Source organism: Peromyscus eremicus, chromosome 5 (assembly GCF_949786415.1).
Source record: "Peromyscus eremicus chromosome 5, PerEre_H2_v1, whole genome shotgun sequence".
Taxonomy (NCBI): domain Eukaryota; kingdom Metazoa; phylum Chordata; class Mammalia; order Rodentia; family Cricetidae; genus Peromyscus; species Peromyscus eremicus.
In genome coordinates, this window is record NC_081420.1 from 93,725,148 (window position 1) to 93,739,842 (window position 14,695).

Here is a 14,695-nt window from a genome sequence, read left to right on the forward strand (position 1 = left end):
AGGGAGAGTAAAAGTTATGGTGAGTTCCCAAGAATTTCTTTTCCTGCATGAGAAAGATACTCTTGATATGTTGCTATTTGTTCTCAGCACAAGAAGAAAGAGGAAAATAATCAGTGATGACATATGCAAATGAACTGTTCTGGTTTGCTTTCAGTTACTATGATAAAACATTCTGACTCAAGGCGACTTGACAAGAGTGGTTCCTTTGGATTACACTTCCAGGTAGGAGTTCATCACTGAGAGAAGTTGGTGCAGGAAGCCAAGGCAGGAACCTGGAGAGAGGAACTGAAGCAGGGGCCACAGACGAATGCTGCTTACTGGCTTGCTCAGTCCCACTCTGATGCTGAAGGCCTTAAGGATTCCTGGAGAGCTACTCATCTTCAGCTTGCATTGGAAGCCTGAAGAAACTGGTTCTGCTACCATTGAGAGAGTGCTGTAGCAATAGGATAGATGGACTTGCCAGCAAGAGTAGAGGCAAGCAGGTAAGAAGCAAGGCTTCTGTCTTCCATGTCTTTTTTTTAATCTGGGTTGCCCTTGGAAGATGCCTCCCACATTTAGGGTGGCCTTCCTGAATAAAACAATTGGATCAAGAAAGTCCTGGTAATGCCCAGAGGCTTGCATTTTAGTTGATACCAGAGCCAATCAAGTTGGCAAGTAAGTATAATGAACCATCACACTGACCCTTGGCAGGACAGAAGCTAGTATCACCGTAAGGACAAGTGCTTCTGCTGGCAATGTGAAATCATCCCCACACTTCATATGCAGAACACACCAAGACCATAAATGCCAGCATGCTAAATGGTTTGCTTGCTGTTAGCAGATTGCCGGAACAGAAAGTATTCTCTTTTCTAAGGGGCATTTAGTTTTTATTATATCTTTACTCATGGTCAGAAGACATCAGCAAATTTGTGAATAAGATTGAAGATCTCTTCTTCAGGCATTCTGAAACTTTCACACCCTTGTTTTTTGGATGTGAACTTGCTTTGTTAAAAAAGGAAATGCAGAAATGACGTTCATAGGCTGGGAAAATGACCTGGTAAGGTGCTTCCTGAACAAGCATGAGGACCTGTGTTCCATTCTCAGCCTCCATGTTAAGAAGAGAGGTGTGGTGGTGCCTATTGTCCCAGTGCAGGGGAGCTAGAGACAGATGGACCCCTGGGGCTTGCTGGCCAGCCAGTCTAGGTAAATTGGGAGCTTCAGGTTCAGTGACAGGCTTTATTTCAAAGAATTAGATGGAGAACAACTGCAGAAGACAGCTGATGACCCAGTGTCAACCTCTGGCTTACACACACACACACACACACACACACACACACACACACACACACACACAACACACACACACACACAGTTTGCTTTAAACTTCAGAAATTTCTGGTAATTATAAAAAGCCAAGTTTTTCTTCTAAATCAATATTAACAAACCCTCCAATGAAAACATCTGAGCCAGATTAAATCATAAGAACTCATATCTGAAGCCAGCAAACAGAATCACAACTCAGGAACCTTTGAATTCTGTTAGATTGTGCCTTCTCTTCTGAGTCTGTATATCCACAGTGTGTAGAGCATGACATGTGCTTAATGAATCTGTGTTGAGTTAGTGAGTAATACTGCCTAAACCTCAATAGAATATGTCAAGCCTGGTAATTGTCCATGTGAAGGGCATACAGTGTGCATTGGACATAAGCACCAAGACATATTGAAACCATGAAAGAAAATCCCACTGTACATGAACTATAGAGAAGAAATTTTGATATTCTTTATTTTCCCACCTGGCAAAGATATGTCTGAAAGATTTCATACAGAATAGTCCCACGTATGATCACTCTCCTGGGTGTGCTAAGGTTCATGTGCAGTTCTCAGTGTGACAGGTCAATCTCTGTCCACATTTTTCCCATTTAAGAAAATACACCAGAGCACAAGTGGATTAGAATGTTACTATAAGAATCATGTCAAGTACTGCAACTAATTGAAAAGGACATTATCCATTCTCTTGGCATTTTACATGGCATCAGTAAGATGTGACATGTGCAAGTATCTCATAATAATCAACACAGCACTTCATTATGATGCCAAGACTCAGTGTCTCTCCACAAAAACCACACCTGAGACCACTGTGTCCTCACATAACCCTCTGAGAACATCCTAAGCCCCAGAGACACCATCTATGATGCTCAACCTCACCCCACTACAACAATCGATAAAGGCTTTTTGCAGTTCATGCAAGTACCACTGCTGTTGTGGACTATTCCTACCAATGACAACTCACATAAGAACCAACTGTCAATTTCAACTCCATTTGTACCATTACGACCCTGAAGAAACAGAATCACCAACAGCAAACTTACCACTCCACCGCCGGCTGAGTGCACAAGCACAGACATCCCTTCCCGGAGATTGGCAATCTCAAAGAGCATTGTGTATGCTGTGACGAAGTTCATGGGGAAGGCAGCGGCCTCAGAGAAACTCATGTCATCTGGGATCTTGTAGACAAACTCCACTGGGGTGCAGACCACCTCAGCCCAGGCATTGTAGTTGACAAATGCCATGACACGGTCCCCGATCTGGGAATAAAGAAGGACAAAGTTAAAGGAAACTGGTTCATGATGGGCTTCTAAGAAGGACCAGGCTCATCGGGAGCTGTCCGTGGTACCTAACATGCACAGTGTTTCTATTACATAACAGACATGGGCCGTTTCTCCTAATTCATACACTGTGACCTCCATAAAAATCCTTCCGATTTTCAGATTTCTTCTTTGATGAAGCAAACACACTTCTATGTATTTGCAGTAAAATCTCAAGTAAATTGCTCTAAATCATATGATTATTTAATGATCCATTGAGAGCTTTGGATTTCCTAACTACTCATCTTCCCTACTATTTATTGTCTCCTCTCCACAGCCATGACTTTGGGGAAACTCATTCTGTCACTAGAATAATTCTCCTATTCCTCCTCCTTCACCTCCTCCCTTATTCTCTTCCTCCTCCTTCTTAAACAGTCTCATGTTTTCTAGGATGGCCTAACACTTATTATGTAGTTGAAGATGACCTTGAACTTCTGATCCTCCTGCCTCCACCTTCTGAGACCTGGGATTTTAGGTATGCATCAGCATGTCTGGCTTTATACAGTGCTGAGGACTTGAACCCAAGACCTCGTACATGATAGACAAGCATTCTACTAATTGAGTTACATCCTTGTTTTCTGTCACTAGAATTCTGAAGACTGTTCAGGTGGTAGCAGAGGCTTAAACAGTATCAGTACACCTGACAAAGTTAGAATGAGGCACATACTTCCTCTCTCCTTCCCAAATTGCCATTCACCCGAACCTCGTGGCCTTCCTTTAAGGCTTCTTTTAGCCCTCATAGCCAAGCATCCTTGGACTTACAGTTTGGCTGGGAAAGGATTTCTCTTCATAAGAGGTTATTGTATTTGCATATTTGATTATTACAGAAAAACCCATTTACTGGACAAAAACAATTATATACTGAACTCTAACCTACATATTACATCAGTTATTTAGTCTCCATGGCAGCTTTCTGGGGTAGTAGCTCCACTACGCTCATGTTGAAACTGAAGGTGCATTATGTCTCTGGCCTGAGGTCACACAGGCAAAGAGCTGTCTGTTTCCATATATCTTTTCAGAATATTACAATGCTCTCCTGCGATGATGGTTTATGTAAGCTCCTTCTCAGTCTTGAATTCCAAGCACAGGTGATATAACAGTAAATGAGTTACAGTTCATACTCTTAATTTGTTCATATTCTCTGAAAAACTGCAGGTGGCAAATACTTTGAGTGACAGGGCTTAGGAGGCAACTCCACCTAGAAGAAATACTTTAGTAGAAAATAAACTCTTAAGCTAATGGCATGAGCATGGTGATGTTTCAGACACTGGTCCAAAAGAATGAAGATCATGTTTTTTATGTGTGGAAGGGTTGAGATGTTCCGAGAGATCCCACAGTAGTCTGTTTAATAGGACCAGACAGTTCCATGTATTTGGGGATAAGGTTGTTATAACCTCAGTGTGTGGATGTCACAGCATCTATAAAGACTTTCCTGTCTATCCTGGAACCTATCAGATCTGGGTTAAGAAAAGCTCAATAAGATGACACAGGTGAGGACCGCATCTATTGTGTTCTAAGAGAAGCTGCACATCTCTGTCCCTGTGTCAGGACATCCCTGATGGAGCTGAAAGAGCTCAGTTCAGGAGAGATATCTGAGTCACAGAACCCTGTTATGCCTTGCTAGCAATAGGAACAATGCAAAACCTGGTCTGCTTGGTCTGAGAGAGCAATTAATCATGATGATCTGGTGGCTGGGCACAGAGGAGTATCTGCTACTTAATCTTTCCATTTTGCTGGAGATTTAAATGGCTTAGACAAGGTTCTCCTGTCCCTGAGTCCTCTCTGGTCTAGACAGTGAGCAGTTCTTGCTCAGGCTTACCTATGGCTCTGGTTTAAACTTGCCTTCTTTTTTCTCCTCTCTCAAGTCTGTAGTAATCCTGGACTCACTGAATACTGATTAGAAGTAGTCCTCTACTTTACGAACATATTTCAGATTTCAAGTTTAAAATTTTGTATTTTATAATTTTTAGAGAGATTTCTGAAATTAGAATCTGATGGAAATTATAGTTTCCTCCCCATGAAACAAAACCTAGCATCGCCAAAGATGCATATTCATGTCTACCTCCATATTTCAAGACATTTTTGATCCTTCACAACCAATATATTAAACTCTTCCAGGGGCCATGGAGTCCATGTTCTATTAGCCCCCTCCTTGAGTGACACACCACAGACTGTCCAAGCTATTTTCTGACTCAGTTGCTATATAACTACTCTATTTTAGTGATGAGGGAATCAGATAAACCAAGGTAGTTGAAATTCTACTAAAACCTCCCTGAGCACTGAGGACAGGCCTAGGAGTCCAGCTCACTCTCATTTATTTTTTTTTTCTCATGCCTAGATAGACTCCCTGCCAGTTTAGTTCATTGTATTTGCCTCTAACCAGATCCCAGGATTATTGATCCTAGTGGACAGGAAACTTGGTAGATGAGAGATCCACGAAAACACACAGGCATGAACTGAACAAGAGCAATGTGGCTTTGAGTGAAACAGGACAGTGGCACTGGATGGGATAAGTGCTATACAATATTTACTGGATGTGTAGCACATGGAAACATTTCTCTAAAGACCTCACATAGTTTGACTCATGTAAGCTTTGGCAAACCCCGAGAAGGCACAGCTAGACACTGCATTCTCATCAATAGTTGATCTGGCCAAACACTATGAAAAATGAGGAAAAAAGAGCCATCTTTTTGAAATGACAAGTTTTTTAAAATAGCATATCATTATTAGGAAATATCAGAAGAAGCACTAATGTTAGTACGAGTCACCAAGTGCTAGGTAAATTAAAACATTTGGGAATTTGAAATATTAGTTCCTTATATTACAGTTTTCAAATGTTAATAACAAATTTGCTATGGTCAATGCCAACTCCCAAGAACTAATGGCTTTCCTAGAGAAACGGTTCAATTTTTAGGTATTTTTATTATAATTAATTCTTCCATTGTATTTTCCTTGCGGCTTAGTGTTTGCTTCCTATCCTTACCCAACAACAGCAACAACCTCCTTTAAGATGGGTTCTGTCATAGCCCTCCTGTACAGATGAATGGCCATAAATATTTATCTTCATTTAAAGGAACCCAAAGAAACATGGAATCACTGTCAAAGGTCATGCAGTTGGAGAGTGGCAGCGTCATGGTTGGTGTCCAGGTACTTCAACTCCAGATACAAATAAGTAACCCATCGTACTTGAGGTAAGTGCTATGAAGAAAACATACCATGTGGAAGTGCACAAAAGGGGACTCTATGATGGCATACTGAGCTCTTTAACTCACTTTCCTCCTCTCTGAAATGGATACCATGTTTACGACGCAGTGCGGATCCAGTGCACTTAGCACAGTGCGTGGAAACCAAGGAAAGAGCAAAACATGCACCTGTTTTACAAAGAATAAACTGGCTCCAAAACTCGGGGATTCACAGATCAATGATCCACTGAAGCACAGACCTGCTCTACTGCACGAAGCAGAAGGAATAGCTGCCCAATGAAGATCCGAGAGAGAAAAAAATGCTGTCCCACTGGCAGTGACTCTGCTAAGTGTTGTCATCAAGGCAAGCATTTGGACCAGATCATGAAGAGAGCCCAGCACTGGCTTCTTCCTCACAGAACTGTGAAAACTGAGACACAAACTCAGCACCCTAGAGTAGCTAATGGCCTCTAGTATCCACAGGGAGTGAAATGAATTGTTTCAATGTGCTTTGCTGTTGGAAGTGTAGGACCACTCTCGGGTCTCTCACTACACTTCAGCCTATCATTTATTCATTTATTTCATTCTCAAAATAGCAAATATGACCAGGCAATGGGATCAGCACGCACATATATACTTGGATACATGTGAAATATGTATCTATATTTATCCAATTAGTTGATTCTAGTAAGAAAAACAAATCAGCTCCGAGGCCATGAGTCCAAATCTTTTTTTTTTTTCACTAATGGCCTCTGGACACAACTTTTCTTTTTTTTTTCTTTTTCTTTTTTCTTTTTGGTTTTTTGAGACAGGGTTTCTCTGTGTAGCTTTGTGCCTTTCCTGAAACTCGCTTTGTAGACCAGGCTGGTCTCGAACTCACAGAGTTCTGCCTGCCTCTGCCTCCCAAATGCTGGGATTAAAGGTGTGCGCCACCACCGCCCAGCTAGGACACAACTTTTCAATCTCTTGCTAATGATAAAAACTAAGAGTGCCATGGAGCATGTTGCTGCATAGAATTCCATCTCCAACATGACTAAAATTAAGAATCTTAAGTCAAAACCTCATAGAGGATATTAGTGTTGGCTTTCTCTAACACAACACCCTGTGCAGAGACATAGAGAGGACTTTTTAAAAAATATGTGCAGCTGAAAATCACTGGCAGGAGAGAGGGTTCCCATGAAGGCTTGATATTACTGTCAAGTCATGGCTAACTAAAAGAAGGAAAATCATATTTAGAGGACAAATGCATTTAATTGAGTATGGTAAGTTATCCCTATAAACCAAGTCCAATGACATTTCTGTTTACTGATATTTAGTCAATGCGCAGGGTTAGCAGAATGAGCAGAGTGAGATTTTTCTTGGGGACCATGTGGAGGCGTGAAGAACAACCAGATCCATATACATGCAGCACATCTGGAAAAAGAGATGTGTGTCTAGGTGACAATGTCTACTAGGGTCAGAGAATGTGAAGTTGTGTTTAAAGGTCCAAAGCTCATCTTTTCTTCCTTTCTGTGTTTTTCTTCACCTATGTTATTTGGAAATCTTTGAAAGAAGCATCGTTAAATGGGATGAGGTTTCCAGGCATTCATCAACATGAATTTAGAACATTCCGTATTTTCAGGTAGAGTGACTCCAGCTGGCATGAGGACGAGCTGCAGGCTGAAGGTCAAGTTGGAGAGAACGCTGGTGCTGATTTTACAGGACTCATCTTCACTCCTCATGCCTTGCATGCAATTTGGTAGCATTGGGGGTGAGGGTGGGAATATGGGTCAAGGCCATGAGATTCTAGGAACTGTAAATGGCTTTGGTGACTTAAATCTGGGATCTGCTTCTACTTCCTACCTTCTAGACTACCAGAGAATTCTCTCTCCTCTCCCCCCTCTCTCTGTCTCTCTGTCTGTCTGTCTGTCTGTCTGTCTGTCTGTCTCTCTCTCTCTGTCTGTCTCTCTCTGTCTGTCTGTCTGTCTCTCTCTGTCCATTGTGGTTAGAGAAAAGATGACTGCTCTGCAGAGCTGGTTATGGTGTGTTCTCAACCGTCAGTCTCCCTGCCTTTCTGCTGAGATCCCAGTTATGAGTGAGTACCCTTGAATTCGATTTGTAGTGAGTTTTTAGATGTCAAACTCCTAATTTTATACAGCTGATATGGCTGCAGTGTTTCATTAGTGTGTGTGTGTGTGTGTGTGTGTGTGTGTGTGTGTGTGTGTGTGTGTACCACAGCACTTATGTGGAAGTCAGGGACAACTTGTAGTTCTTTCCTTTAATCTTGTGTGATGTAGGGATTGAACTAAAATCACCAGGCTTGGTGGCAAGCACCTTTACCCACTGCCATCTTGCCAGCCATGGTGCTTCAGGTTTTATAGACTAAATTGTGTTTCGTTTGTATTAGAACAGCAGGAAGACTCATGCATGCATTTTTTCAAAATAAAATGTTTGATTATGGAGAATTTCACAAGTATATGAAAGCAGAATAATGAAATAAACCACTTACATGTTGCCTTCTTCCCAAAGCCATTAATTAATCCCTCACCAATTATATCTTATTGTCAGGTAGAGGTTCCTTGAGTTAAAGCACTTTTTTTAAATTTGAAATCCTGCTTTGTCCATTTCTAAAATATTTCAGCATTTATAAATGATAACTTAAAAAGCACCCACTAGGTAAATACTTTAAAGAACCTTATTATAAAATAATTAACTCCCCTTACTTTTGCATTTTGTAGTTGATTACTAAGCCTGAGATGGTGGAAAATGGTAGCTGTAGATGGAACAAGGGACTATGCACTTAGTTACTACAAAATCAAATAGTCTTAATAGCTATTTTAAGTAAGTGTGAGAGAGGAATTTAACAAGACGTGTCCAGCCCACTTCCCCAAACTGTTGCCAGGAGCCACAAAGATGGGATATGGAAAAAAATCCTAAAACATAAGCAAACGGTCATGAGATTTTTGGAAAGCCCTATCATTACAAACATGGTTAATATTATCAAACTCAAAATGACAAAATAAAACATGGCTGCTATTATTTCAAATACATTTTCCCATATTTCCCATAGTCTTAGTGCCTCACATATTCTAGATGATCCTTGCTGTGTAAGTCAGACTTCAAACTTTACCTCGTAACCCTTCACGCTGTCCCCTAGAGCTTCAACAATCCCAGAACACTCAAATCCTGGCACCAAGGGCGTCTTAGGAGGGTTGTCAATATTCCCTTGTCGCACCATCAGGTCGAGGAAGTTCAAGCCACTGTGGAGAACAAGCATAAAGAAAGATTCAAAATGAGATCCCCTCACAACACCGCTCTGGCGCTCCCTTCCCTTCCCCTGCCTTCCACCTTCTCCCTCCTTCCCTCTCCTTCCTTTTGTAAAAAACATCATCTCCTTCTTGCCAAAGTGTCCCTAATAGTAATGCCACTTAGCTAGATATCAGCAATAAAGCAAAATTCAATTATCTCCACGTGGATAACTAATGCTTTCCTGGCAGTGAAGACAGTTGCAGTTCACACTCTAATTCAGCCCCTTTATCCTCCCTCAGAGTCTGCTCACTCTTATCCCGAAAACACATATTGACTAGATTGATCATTAGACATTCTAGCACTTAATCCAAGGGGAAAAAAAATATACTAGGGACTGGTTATGAACAGACATATGGAAAGCAGCCAGACACAATGGCTACCGGTGGATCTGTGAGACAGAAAGAGAAAGAAGACCTAATTTAAAAGGGCTCGAGACAACCAACCATCTCTCCTCCATCATCCCACACATGCATACCAGCACTGCGCATGCGCAGCACCCGCGATAGGGAATGGGAGCCATTCAGAGACTGCATCACTTCCTACAGGAGGAAGGTGGCTCAGAGAAGGGGCATCAAAAGATGGCCCCAGGGGTATGAGGATACAGAATCTAAGTCATATCTGGGTGGGAGAAGTGTCTCAGTCAGGGTTTCTATTGTTGTCATGAAATATCATGACCAAAAAGCAAGTTGGGAGCCAAGTGTTTATTTGGCTTACACTTCAGCACTGTTGTTCATCACTGAAGAAAGTCAGAATAGGAACTCAAACAGGGCAGGATCCCGAAGGCAGGAGCTGGTGCAGAGGCCATGGAGGGGAGCTGCTTACTGGCTTGCTTCCCCTGGCTTCCTTAGTCCACCTTCTTATAGAACCCAGAACCAGCAGCCCAGGGATGGCACCACCCACCATGGGCTGGGCCCTCCCCCATTGGTCACTAAGTGAGAATATGCCTTGTAGCTGGATATCAAGGAGGCATTTCCTCAGCTGAGGCTCCTTCCTCAGATGACTCTAGCTTGTGTCAAGTTGACACACAAAACTACCCAGTACAAGAAGTTACCGAGTATTTTCTGCTAACTCGTTACTTTTAAAATGAGACAGTTATGAAACTTATGTTTAAGTCATAGCCACAGGAAATCATATGCTCACTTTCACCAATGCCATCAATGTCCCCAATGGCTTTGTGTTTGTTGGCTTAGATCTAGAGTTGCATTTTTTAATTTGCTAACCGTATGGAGGAACATATCTCATTGAAAATGCATCTTTTATCAAGAGATTCAGTTCTTACAAGCTTCTCATTTTCATCAGCTACCATCTAAAAAACAAAATCCAAAAGTTTTTACCCAACCTAAGGTCCATTAGTATCTGGCCAAACAAGATAGCTTGAACTATTTTGAACACAGAGAGGCCTCTTTGAAGCCCCAAAAGCATGTAATTCTACCAACGCCCTCTGCTCTCACTCATTAGTCTCATTCAGACAGGATGGAGGAAGTCAAAAAGGATGATTTCCTTGAAGGGTGAGTTAAAAGTTGACACTTTCTCGAGGTCCTCCTGATCGTGAATGAGGTGAGGTCCCTATTATGCCTCAAATGATGCATCTCTTGTAAGGGGCCCTTTGGAAGGCAACTGTGTGCCTTATGACATTTAGTTGTTTCTATAGGGCCTAGCATGCAATAGTCCCACAGTCACACCATGAAGCAGGTGTGCAAATAACATCTGGTAAACAAAGGGATAGTCATGGATATGCACAGGTTTGCACTTCAGGTTTACAATGCACCTTTTTCAAACACCAGAATAATGGAAACACTTTGGAAGTGGATGTTCAGATTTCCAAGGGTCCTACTTTGATGTTTAGTAACCATTTCTGTCACTTCTTAAACAAAAATGTTCTTTGACAATAAGTCCTGTTTCTTTTATTTATTCAGAGTTTTATTTTATTCATTTTACATACCAATCACAGATCCCCCTCTTTCCTCTTCCCACCCCTCCAGCCTCCCCCTCCCAACTCATCCCCCATTCCCTCTACAAGAAGGTAAGGCCTCCCATGGGGAGTCAGCAGAGCCTGGTACATTCAGTAGAGGCAGGTCTAAGCCCCTCCCCCTGCATCAAGGCTGTGTGAGGCGTCCCACCACAGATAGTGGGCTTCAAAAAGCCCCCTCGTGCACCAGGGATGGATCCTGATCCTGCTGCCAGGGGATCCCTTAAGCAGATCAAGCTACATAACTCTCTTGCTTTTACAGAGGGCCTATTCCAGTCCCATGGAGGCTCCACAGATATTGGTCTAAATTTCATGAGTTCCCACTAGTTTGGTTCAGTTGTCTCTGTAGGTTTCCCCATCATGATCTTGATGCCCCTTGCTCATAGAATTCCTCTTCTCTCTCTTTGACTAGACTCCTGGCGCTCGGCCTGGTGTTTGGCTGTGGATCTTTGTTTCTTAAGGGTCTGGGGAATGGAGTTCAAAATTCAACTCGACCACTTCTAACTATATGACCTTGAATAAATAACTTGGCTTCTCTGCCCTGAGTTTCCCCATCTGAAGGCAAGAGTTAGGCAGCACCCACAGACTTGTGAAAATTAATGAAGAGTGAAGCCCTGAAACATGTTACCAGCTTCATAGAAAGCATTTAAAAAACATCAGGCTTATAGTGCACATCTTTAATTAAGAAGGCAAGAAGTATGTGAACATTTTAGGAAGCCTTGTCCCTCTTTTTAAAATAAAGAGGAGGGGTATGTTAAAAACCATTCCAGAGTTTACATGGACCAGCATCAACTATGTACAAACTTTGCTTCTGTGAAAAGGTCCATTGTCCAAAGTCACTGTAGAACAATAAAAAGAATTTCTGTGTCTCGAATCAAGCACTCCATCTCACCCACGCATGGTTCAGCTCACTGTTTCCTTTTGTGTGGTAACTTACGGTTTTCCAAGACCCAGATAGTGAAATGCCAGAAAATAATCACTCAGCCATTTTGCAAACACAGCCACCCCTGGAGAAGGCTTCATGCTAGGTGTCCATTACACAGCTTAGGAGGGCTGTCTTCAGACGCCTTCGGCATGAGTTAGGCCTGGTGACTGGAGCTGAGATCCAAGCTCCTGCATTCCGTGAGAAGAATTCAGATTGATTGTAGCCACAGTAAAATACTCAGTGATTCTATCAGGTCATGGGCAATGCCACCGTTCCTGGGAACAAGCACTCAGTGTCTATTTCAGTACAGAAAACATGACCTATTATCAGTGGACTACATTAATCTGTTGTATCATCCACATCCTCTTGAAAAGGATACAGCTTCAATTTGTTAGGGGTTTGATTTGTGGTAAGGACTATACTGAGTATTTTTGTTTTATTGTTTTAAACTCAATGATACTCCCATGAGTAATGAACTGTGGTACCCATTTCAAAATGAGGAAACCACAGACACACAGATTAAGTCAGCATTATCTTTGAGAAACATGAAAGGACTTGACTTCAAACATAATAGAAACTTGAGCCCTTATAGAATATAGTACACTATGTGTGCATGTGGCACATGTATGTATATGTGTGTTTGTGTGTGCAGTGTATGCACACGTGTGCATGTATGTGTGCATGCCTACGTGGAGGCCAGAGGACATTGGGTGGCCACCTCTATCACATTCCAGTTTATGTCCTTGAGACAGAGTCTCTCACTGAATTTGAAACTATGCTGGCAGTACTGAATTCACAGGCATGTACGATGCCACAGCTAGTGTTTTACATGCATTTGAACTCAAGTTCTCAAACTTGTGGAACAAGTGTTTTTATCTTCTGAGCCATCTCCCCAGCCTCCTGAATATGCTACCTCTTCATGGAAACTTCTCCACCCATGATGCTGGGTGAAGTGGCATATCCCAAGGCAACGTCTATAACTCCTTATCCCTTCCCACTTGTCGGCAGCTGAGTGTGCCAAAAGGAAGTCAAGTACTGGAAGAGTGGCCATTCATAATCCGAGCAGGAACTGCTCTTTTCTAAGAAAAAGATATTATTCTTAATTATGTGTATGCATAATTTGTGTTGCAAGCGAATACATATGAAGCAGGCACCTGAGGAGGCTAGAGGCATGGGAGCCCCATGAACTTGGAGTTACAGGCAGCTGTGAGACACCTGATATGGATTCTGGGAACTGAACTTGGGTCCTGCACAAGAGCAGTAAATAGTCTTAACCACTGAGCCATCTTCTTGTGCATGTATGATGCCTGTGGAAGCCAGAAACCTGTGTTGAATCCCCGGGAACTGGAGTTACAGAGGTTTGTGAGCTACCATGGGGCGCTGGGAAACTAACCTGCATCCTGGAGACGAGCAGCCCGTGCTCTTAACCAATGAGGCATCTCTCCAGCTCCAGGACCCATTTTCAATAGGAGCAAATAAATTATCCCAACAAATCGTTGTTCCCCAGAAATCAGTAAGTGGAAATATTCTGAAGAGAACAATTTGGTGCCTCCTCATGCCTCCTTCTCTCTGAATTCCTTTGTTTATCACACATCTTTCTACTGGAACCTCTTTACTTGAATTCCCTGTGTGGTTTAGTAAAACCCAAACCTACAAACTAAACAAGTACCATCATCAGCCACCCATTGAAACATTGTTTTTTCAAAGCAATGATATTAGAAATATGAAAACAAAAGCCACAGAGTGAAGCTGTTGACCTTGGTTTCATGGTATTTACCACTTTTATTTTTCCACGGCTACAAAAGCAAAACAAAGCAGGGGCCCACCAAGCCATGAAGTTTCACAACTATAGTCTCCACTACTCTCTAAGACAGCCTGATTTTTACCTGGACACTCATGTTGGGGAGACATTGAGGACTGTGCATAATCACCCAAGTGCACATGGGGGCTGGAGGGGAGAGAGGGAGAGAGAATCTCTCAATGCTCCTTCTACTGAATTTTTTTTTCTTAAAAGAAGAATGATTTATTTTGGCTCTCAGTTTGAAGGTATAGGCCATCATGACCAGGAAGACATGGCAGAGTTTGTGGCTCCCCGAGCATGTGATAAGGATTCCTCATGTCTCTCATTATGTTTTATGTTATAACTTTCAAGCATTTGAAATAATTGCAAAATGGTGTTTAAAAGGACTTGATAATGTTCTACTACAATCCTAGTTTCTTAAAACTGCTATAATTTCTTAAAACTGCTATATATATATATATATATATATATATATATATAGAGAGAGAGAGAGAGAGAGAGAGAGAGAGAGAGAGAGAGAGAGACTGTTTTTTCCTCCCAAACTAAGTCATTTATCAGAAGCTAGGTACAAAGGGTTATTATTGAGAAAAGAATCCTAAAGGGCAAAGGCAACAGCATGAAGAAGGTATCCTGAAAAAAAACGTCATTGTAAGAACGGGGTTCCAATGTCATGATAAGAAATATGGAGGCGTTTGGGACATTCCTTTTAAATAATATTGTCTAACACTTACCTAGACTAGCAGAGTTTTCAATACGTTTTCATGCAAGTCTCTTTAATTAATTAATAACAGGTTCAGAAAAACCAAACACGCCAACATCATTTTCCCATCAAATAGATGTACACATTAAGAAGGGCACAAAAACACTGAACTGCCAAAGGCAGTGCATGTAGTGTGTGGCAGAGCTG

General features: G+C 41.9%; 1 protein-coding gene across 1 annotated transcript in view; it reads right to left on the reverse strand.

The window, feature by feature from the left end:
• Vat1l (vesicle amine transport 1 like) overlaps positions 1 to 14,695 on the reverse strand; it is a 160,508-nt gene that overhangs the window by 125,800 nt on the left and 20,013 nt on the right. Inside the window, exons 2-3 of the mRNA XM_059262542.1 lie at positions 8,915 to 9,044; positions 2,348 to 2,563 (exon numbers count right to left, since the gene is read on the reverse strand). Of these exons, the coding sequence (XP_059118525.1) occupies positions 2,348 to 2,563; positions 8,915 to 9,044 (346 nt within the window). The remainder of the gene's footprint in view (positions 1 to 2,347; positions 2,564 to 8,914; positions 9,045 to 14,695) is intronic.